The sequence below is a fragment of the Erpetoichthys calabaricus genome, chromosome 2 (assembly GCF_900747795.2).
Source record: "Erpetoichthys calabaricus chromosome 2, fErpCal1.3, whole genome shotgun sequence".
NCBI lineage: Eukaryota > Metazoa > Chordata > Cladistia > Polypteriformes > Polypteridae > Erpetoichthys > Erpetoichthys calabaricus.
This window is the reverse complement of record NC_041395.2, coordinates 132,488,795-132,497,850: the sequence shown is the minus strand read 5'-3', so window position 1 is coordinate 132,497,850 and position 9,056 is coordinate 132,488,795. Positions and strand designations below refer to the sequence as shown.

Sequence of the window (9,056 nt, the reverse complement as noted above, 5' to 3'; positions counted from 1 at the left end):
ACATGAAATGCACAGGACAAATGTGATCTCAAAGGTTGTGTGTCGTAACATGCAGGACCACAGAAAATCTGTGGGTAGCGCTGCTGCCTCGCAGTTGGGAGATCTGGGGACCTGGGTTCGCTTCCCGGGTCCTCCCTGCGTGGAGTTTGCATGTTCTCCCCGTGTCTGCATGGGTTTCCTCTGGGCGCTCTGGTTTCCTCCCAAAGACATGCAGATTAGGTGGATTGGCGATTCTAAATTGGCCTTTGTGTGTGTGTCCTGCGGTGGGTTGGCACCCTGCCTGGGATTGGTTCCTGCCCTGTGTTGGCTGGGATTGGCCCCCGTTACCATGTGTTCGGATTCAGCGGGTTGGAAAATGGATGGATATAGGTCACTACCACTGATATAATAATCAGTTACTTCAAACCATGGATTCCTCCCCACTCAGTGGGTTCCCCGATAAATGTAAGTGAGCACAGAAAACACAGTGTCAATGAAAAAAGAAGAAGAAAACTTAGTTCAGAATTATTAGCCTTTACAATAGGATTATCTCTGAACTTGAAAAATACAGCAATTACTGCTAATGTTAAGAAAGCCCCCAGCAAAGAAAATATTATTAAATTTTTCCCCATGATTTCTTCATAAGATAAAAATTCTGTGTCCTTCATAATGCACTGGTCCTTCTGTTCGTTGGTCTTGTAATGCAAAGGACACTTCAAGCAGTGAATTGAATCTGTAAATATAAAATAATTTAAACCAAAAAGAATATACTTCCAATATACCTGTATTCTGTTGTTTCACTTCTTATTAGAATTATATAAACTATAGCTCATTGCAGTTATATAATAGTTGTACAGTAACTTCTTTAGGAAGAATGAAAAAAACAATTATGTAGCATATTAAAATTGCTCATTGTTTCTTGCCTTCTGCTTCTTACTATCAGAGTAAGGTCTGGCTGTTTCTAATCCTCTACGGGAAGGAGCAGATTTACAGGCCCTGTGCCAGATGCTTGCTGGAATAGAATTCAGCTTCCTTGCAGCCCTGATCTGGATAAGCGGGTTTAGGAGATGAATAGATGGGAGTAGGTGTTTGATACCCAGTCACAGTCATGCTCATACTTAAACATGATTGTTCCATTCTCCAGAAAGACACATATAAAACAGGAATGTGAATATGTCACAGCAAATACTTAATGGATTTCCCAACTATGCTTGTCAGATATATCATCTGTTGAGATGAGGTATGCAGCATTAGATTGAAAGGTGTCTCAATGAATGCTGTTTTAGACATGGTATTGTATGTTGGGGAGTTTTCTCTGGTGACATAACATACGGTACTAAAGTGAGTCAGAACTTGTTGAGGCTTTATTGTCACATTTCACACTATCTTCTTGTGAGAAAAGTGTTGAAAGTACAGTTGATTAGGGTGCTTCAGAGTTCATGTTGTTTTGTTTTTAGAACAGGGCAAGAGGCAAATCATATACTACATAATCCAAAAGGAAGGCCAAATGTTCCTGACTGCCAGCACATCCCAGGAAGATCAGAAAAGAGGTAAGAGATATTTGCTCTTGAACAAGTCACATCAACTTTCAATATGTAAACCCATTTTGATTATAGTTTTATTGAAATACACTACTGTATATGACATACTGCCAAGGAAATGGGAACTCCTATTAGACATATGGTGAAAGCTACCTTTACGCCTGGTGCAGCTGTGTTGTTCTTATGTGTGAGTGGACATTTCTTGAGGGGAGGGCTTCTGTTCTCTTTCTCCAATGTAGAACCCTCGTCCTCATCTGAGTTCACCTCTGCTATAGCACATCTTTATTTGAAAACAGCAGTGTCAGATCGGGGCAAGCGTGAACCTGACTGAGAGAATAAAACTGAATAAAAAAAAAGCTAACCTTTACAAGTACCATTCATTTTACACCGGCTGTTACAGACTCAATAAAATGTATGTTTTTATTGTATAATAATAACAATAAGAGCAGCTCACTACTCAAAACGTTTATTGTGTGACGTGGCAAGGCTTGAACCCACGACCTGTTGATTATGAGTCAGCAGATCTTACCGCTGTACTACCAACGCAGTCATGACAGTGAGGTACACTAACCTGATTTCATTTTCTTCGGTTATAGTCTTCAATAAAAGCGCACTTGTTAAGTTATACTTGTACCTTTTGTGAAAGTGCTTATTTGATATTTGGACTTCAGTCTTCACACATTATACACTTCATGTCAAAATTTTGTTGTTAGTACTAAAACATGAAAAATGTTTGTCTTTTATGTCTGTGTTCAATATTTCTGTCATGCTATACTTACATAGGTCTTTGTAGACATGGAACACACATGAACTGTATGTGTTCCAAATAACAATATATTATTTACACTGTACAGCTCCTGGTAACTCACTCCCAGATAAACAAGATTTGAGCTGAGAGAGCTTGTTGGTGTTTCTGGGGCGGTGGGAGGATGGGATAGTAGGCTGCTTGCACTTATCGACACATTTACAACACAGAAGATGCTGACGGAGAGGTGCGAACGGATTTAAGGTGGGCCGGGTTTACGAGTTTTTTCGTAGGCTTTGGTAATTCTAGTGTTAAAGAAAGAAACATCCTCTAACAGGATAAACCAGTAATCAAGCAGAAGGAAAGCTGTTCATTGTATCTTTTAATTACTCCTTGCCAAAATGCCTTAAAAGGGAGCATTCATCAAAAGCAGACTGTTACAGCATAGTCAGAATGATCAGAGAAAAAAAGAATAGAGATTCATTTTATAAACTACTGAATGCACATACAGTGTCAATCAATGCATAATGTCACTCAGGTTGGTTCTTTGGTTTACACCCAAAAGACTTATATGAAATAAAAGTCTCTTATATTACTTTCTGGTTCTTCTTATACCTTTGGGTTGAGCGACCATAATCTAATATCTATTATTTCATCTACAGCATATAGATTACTTATTGGCATATGTCTTCATTTTTATACCACACTAACAAACATTATTACTTTCAAATATCTGTAAGTTAACTTGATTAATATTAAAATGCAGTTCAGATTTTTGATACCTACAGTATTTACCCAAGAAAAAAAACATGGGGAGACATGACTGGTTAGGTATTTGAACGCAAAGCATATATAAGCCACATTTGAGATACATGAAAATGAATATTAATTTCTTTTATATAATTAATTTTAAACTTTCTTAAATTAATTTTAGATATTTGATATGTTTTTAGATATCTTTATATACGATTAAGAAATATCTGACATTAAAGGAATTCAATTTAAGATGTCAATAAATATGAGAAATGTAAAAATGTGCTTCAGATCATGTAATGTTCCAAAATATCTCAAATGTATTTAAGCTATCTTAACATAATTGTGATTTATAGTGAAATATTTTAATTTATGTGTTGACATTATCATAAAATTGAAAATTACATTTACGTTATATGAATTGCCATTGGGTATCATATTGACACATCTTGAAATGAGCAGGAAGTTACTTATGTTAGAATGCAGACATATCAAAATTAACTATAAATTGTATTGTAATCTGATAAAAATTGTTTTAGATGTTTCACAGTCCATTTCATTAATTGTTCCATCAATTAATAAGTCCAGCTAATCTACATAAATGCTGGGGGGACTGGAGCCCCAACATAGCATTTTAGATATTTTTAAAGCAGACTTGTTAAATTATATATACTATTCATTTTAACAGTTGTAAAAATAATTTGATTACCTTGGTGTACAACTTGAGATTTTTCTCAATTTCAATTTGGTTTGCTATGTAATCAGTGGTTTAAAAAATTGTCACTGATTGTGTCTTCTATATCATGGTTTTTCAAATGTAGATGTCAAAGCGATTTTGACTGCATTTTACCGATTACATGCTTTTTTGAATTTCTATCTGGTTTCAGCAGAACGATATAACATTTTGGAACAAAAATACAGAGAAGTAAGCCAAAGCTTGATGCCAGAATAGCAAATACCTCAACAGCTACTGTATACTTTCCAGGAGAGCTTATGTAAGATGGAATAAAAGTGATCCAAACAGCACAGAATACCAGCATGCTGAATGTGATGAATTTTGCCTCATTAAAGTTATCTGGTAATTTTCGAGCAAGAAAAGCTAGAACAAAACACATGACTGCTAACACCCCAATATATCCTAACACTAGATAAAAAGCTACTGGGGATCCCATTTCACATTCTAAAATGATTACTTCTTTATTAGAGTTCATGTTTTTGTGAGGTAATGGAGGATATTTTACTAACCAAATGATACATGTCAAAGTCTGTAAAAGTGTAAGAGATAAAACGCTTAACCGCTGCTGAGTTGGTCCAAAGCATTTCATTATTTTGCTACCAGGCATTGTTGCTCTAAAAGCCATAAGCACAACTATTGTTTTCCCCAGAACACACGAGATGCAAAGAACAAATGTGATCCCAAAAGCTGTGTGTCGTAACATGCAGGACCACTGAGTGGGCTCCCTGATAAATGTAAGTGAGCACAGAAAACACAGTGTCAATGAAAAAAGAAGAAGAAAGCTTAGTTCTGAATTATTAGCTTTCACAATCGGAGTATCTCTGAACTTGAAAAATACAACAGCAACCACAGAAGTTAGAGAAGCTCCTAACAAAGCAAATATAATTAATATCATCCCCATTATTTCATCATAAGACAAAAATTCAATGTCCTTCAAAATGCACTGGTCTTTCTCTTCATTGGCCCGGTATTCCAAGGGACACTTCATACAGTGAACTGCATCTGTAAATAAAAGTTAAGAATATCATGAACTAGCCATCTTGAGGAACATTTGGACAATGTTGATTTACTGATAATTAGAAAATAGAGAATTATATTATTTTTATATTTTGACTAACTATTGTGGAAGGAAAGTTCTGTACAATATGTAGCTAAAAACATACAACACAATAAAACTCCAATGTTGCATTTAATTTGGGAACAGTCTAGTAGTTTTTCTCTTGAAACCTTAGCAGAAATGTATCATACTGTAAATCAAACAGTTGTCTTCTACTGTTAAATTGAAGTGCTTATATAATAACAATTTAACAAAGGATGAAAAAAGAAAATGACTTTTCATAAGATTTGTTTTTGATCGTTCTTTTTTCATTTTTTACTGCTTCAAGAGTACAAACTATGGAAGAAGTGAAAAAAGCAGACTTTTGTGCTAGACAGTGATCCATTTGGCTTTCTCAGCACATTACAATGTCACAAAACGTATGCAGATCTCTTCCATCAAGTAGGTGTCCGAGAGTGCTACAGTAAAAGATGTTTACAATGATGTTTATTCATTCACAAAAAGACATTCCTGCTTCTCAATAATAGTTCCAGTATTACAAGGTATATTTTGTTAGTATTTTTGGATCTAAAAATATAAGCTGATATATATTCAATTTGACTACTTCCAAACCTATGTTTACCATCCAGATTAGGCAGCCTGTGAAGGAATAACATCCTGTCCAGGATTGGTTCCGGGATTATGTTCAGTTCTGCTAAGATACATTCCAAGTCTTCTTAACCACGTTCTTTACAAAGCAGGTTATGGAAAGGGATAAGTATAACTAAATAGTTTGTGTATTTATGTAGTCAGATCATTACCTGTGTTATTGCTAATTTCTCCTTCTGCACATGGAAGGCAATCAAAACAACAGATTGGTTTCCCTCTTTGCGTAGCTTTACGTGTACCAGGATGACAGCTTTCACTGCATACCGATTTTGGAATCTAGCGTAATAAGTAAAACAAAAAATAAAAATATACAGTTCTGAATCATACAGTAATGAAGCTCATAAAATTACATCATACTAAATGTTGTCCTTTATTCAAACAAAGCTAAAATAAAACAGATCACCTTGTTGTCATTATTGGCCCACACAATGCTCTTGTTCTTCATAATGAATTGCTTTCCTTCTGGTAAAGATGCATCATAAAATCCAATTGTCACAAACTCTATGATTCCATTTATGCTAAGCTGCCAATTCACCAATTCATATCTTGCGGGAGGATCTCCATTAATGTCAAAATTTACGTATTCACCATTGTTTGCACTAAAATTAACCTTCTGCAGGTATTGCAATACCTATTATATTAAAATATTGTGATCATAGAAAGAAGATAAGAACAGGCCACTCAGTCCAACAGTTCATCAGTTTTTGTTTGCCAAACATTTTTGAAAGTTAACATCAAAGAGAGATTTGAAAGATTCAAAGTTACTACATACATTCATACTGTTAAGTAACTTTTTCTATATACAGTACAATACAGATATTTCTTAAAATTTTTAAATTGTTACACTAAAACAGTAACTAGAGCAGGAGTCAAGAAAAATTATTTTAAACCTACTATGACTTTAAGAGGATTTTGTAACCAACATTATTTAAGTGGAAAAGAACTGAATTGTTTATGAAAACAATAAATGTAACTAAATTTAAACACATAAATTAAAATGTTCAATACCTTGGTTAAATTAAGGTTAGAAAAATACATAAATGCTACATGACAAACTACTTACTTGCAGTGGCAGTTCATCTTTTTGGTTCGCTGTGCAGGGTCCTTGATTATCCTGGCAAACTAGAAGGTCGTGGAGCGCATATGCTACAGCATATACAGCTTTGTACACATTATATGTAATTCTTAGTTCAGAAACATCAGTGTACAGATTATTTACTTGCTGTAGATTCTCTGATCCTGTGCAGATTTTAGAGGTTGTATTATTGAAACTGCAATCAAATATATTTTCCCAAAATTGAATCAAACCTGTATTGCCTGGAGTGCTAGATGGATGAGCTGAGAGTAAAAATTCTTTTAGTCCTGGCATTGCTGCATTAGCATTTGAAAAACCAATTGCGCCTTTAAAAATTCTGTAGTTTTCTTTAGTTGCTACATTTTTGTCAGACACCCAGGACTCACTGCCTACCCACTGTAAACCCGTTATGTTTTGAAGAAGCAGTTCCTTCATTAATAATTCCATGTCTATGAAAGATGCAAAAGCTACAATGATCTTTGAAGAAACCATTTTAATTACTTCAACTGTTTTAAGAAATGTTTCTCTTGGATTGGTTCTGTAAATAACTTCAGAATATTCAATGCAAATTCCTTCCTTCTGGGCTGCTTCTATAAAGGTGGCCATACCAGACTTGCCGTAGTCATTGTCACTTCTTATTGTTCCTACCCAGGTCCATCCAAAGTGTTTGACAAGTTGTGCCAGTGCTCTGCTTTGATAATAATCACTTGGTATTGTTCTGAAAAAAGTGGGAAACTCTTTCCTGTTGCTGAGACAAGCACAAGTAGCAAAATGACTGATCTGTGAAAATGAAACCGGTTATATTATGTATATATATATATATATATATATATATGTATATATAAATACACATACATTATATATAAAATATATCATTTGTAAACACTTTCAGTATATCATGATAGTATATTAGGAAAACAACTGATTAACTATATAGAAATATTTAATACTGTTACATGTTTATGGCAAATCCATTCAATATTTATTTTTGATTGCCAAAACCTTTTTACAACTTTACTATAATATTTAAAATTTATTGGAAAATTATACTTTTATAGTAATTAAAATTGTAAAAAGTTACTGAAAAACCTGTCTATAATATTAATGATTCACTGTTTCTTACCACTGGAATGTTAAATTGGCCAACAAGCGTAGCAATACCAATAGTTGGGGAAGATGCAGACTCCCCTATGATTGCATGAATGCTAGACTGTTGAGAACATGACAGCGTTGATGATTGTGCTTCTCCAGCTCCACTTATTAGTGCCATTGCAGCTTTGATTGCCAAAGAAATAGTACCACAAGCATCATATATCTTATATCCTAGTGACACATTAGGCAAAATATCTGTTCTGTTGTTTATTTCCTCAATTGCAAAGATCATTGCTTCAGCAAACTGATATCCTCTATAATTTAAACTTTTAAAATAGAAAAAGAAACTTTGACTTAGTTTTTAAATGTAACTTCATAGCTTGTGTATTTTATATAGATAGACAGAATACTCACCCTATACAGGTAAATGCTTCAGGTTTTGACTGAAGTGTAGGTTTGGATGCTATAATGTTATTATGAAGTGTGAAAACTCCACCTAGCATGAAGTCACCAGTCTTTGAAAGAAGAGGAATATCAGGATTTCCCCATAATTTGCAAAACAAATCTTCACCCTCTACTGAAAGAGCCAGCACAATAATTCTCAGAAACATGTCTTTGAGTAAATTACATGACACTAAAAATAAAGAGCAAGAATTGACTGAGTTTATATAGTGTTCTGCCTGAAGGTAACAAAGATTCTATCTAATTTGCCTAATGTACTCCTTTTAGCCATGGGATTTATACATTGATTGTTTATGTTTCTACAGATATTATCCTTCATGTTTTCAATGCACAAATTCTCAAAAATCACAGGTCAATTAGTGAATGGTAAATTTTATTTATTATTTATTTTTATTTATTTTAATATATGTACTTTATCAATATATCTCAATGTTTATAGGCACACTGTAAGCATCTATTGAATTTATACAGAAGGAGTTCAGACAACAGTTAAATTTCATTTGAAACCAATATGTCTCAGTTCCTTATAAAAGCTATTAATGATTTTATTAAACAGTATTCACTGTGGACACAATGGCATAACAAATAGCACTGTTGTTGTTCTATACTCATACTCTGATTGTTGAATGGGATTTCATTTGTTAAAAAATTGCATGTTCTCTATATGATCTCAGAATTAATTTTCTACTGTACAGGCACTGACTCTCCATACACAATCTAAAGGCATGCTATATGTTTGACTGACAAGCCTAAATAAAATTTGTGTGTATGCGCATGGTCTGTAGTAGACAGGATTGTTTCTTGCCTTCTGCTTGATACTGCCAGAGAAAGGGAAAAGCTTCAGGAAATCGAGTTGCGTAATCACATACCACTAATATGTACTGTATCTGTGCCCATTATGGATCTTTTCTAAAGGCCCCACCACATCCATTGCAATTATGGAGAATGGCTCATCAATTACTGGCACT

General features: G+C 34.2%; 1 protein-coding gene across 1 annotated transcript; it reads right to left on the bottom strand.

Annotated features, from left to right (window-relative positions):
• Window positions 1–3,569: 3,569 nt before the first annotated feature.
• LOC114643331 (extracellular calcium-sensing receptor-like) lies at window positions 3,570–7,952 on the bottom strand. The gene is made up of 5 exons (XM_028791928.2): window positions 7,658–7,952; window positions 6,523–7,314; window positions 5,863–6,090; window positions 5,612–5,735; window positions 3,570–4,756 (listed from the first exon to the last, which is right to left on the bottom strand). Exons 1-5 carry the CDS (start codon window positions 7,916–7,918, stop codon window positions 3,843–3,845), a joined length of 2,319 nt encoding a protein of 772 aa, XP_028647761.2. The 5' UTR covers window positions 7,919–7,952; the 3' UTR covers window positions 3,570–3,842.
• Window positions 7,953–9,056: the final 1,104 nt, after the last annotated feature.

Bases quoted from the DNA above. Each gene is read 5' to 3' on its own strand.
- LOC114643331 (XM_028791928.2), bottom strand. From the start codon at position 7,918: ATGATCTTTGCAATTGAGGAAATAAACAACAGAACAGATATTTTGCCT. The intron at 5,736-5,862 runs GTGATCTGTTTT...TTATTACGCTAG, and splicing joins GGGCCAATAATGACAACAAG to ATTCCAAAATCGGTATGCAG. The intron at 4,757-5,611 runs GTAATGATCTGA...TTTTATTTACAG, and splicing joins AGAAATTAGCAATAACACAG to ATGCAGTTCACTGTATGAAG.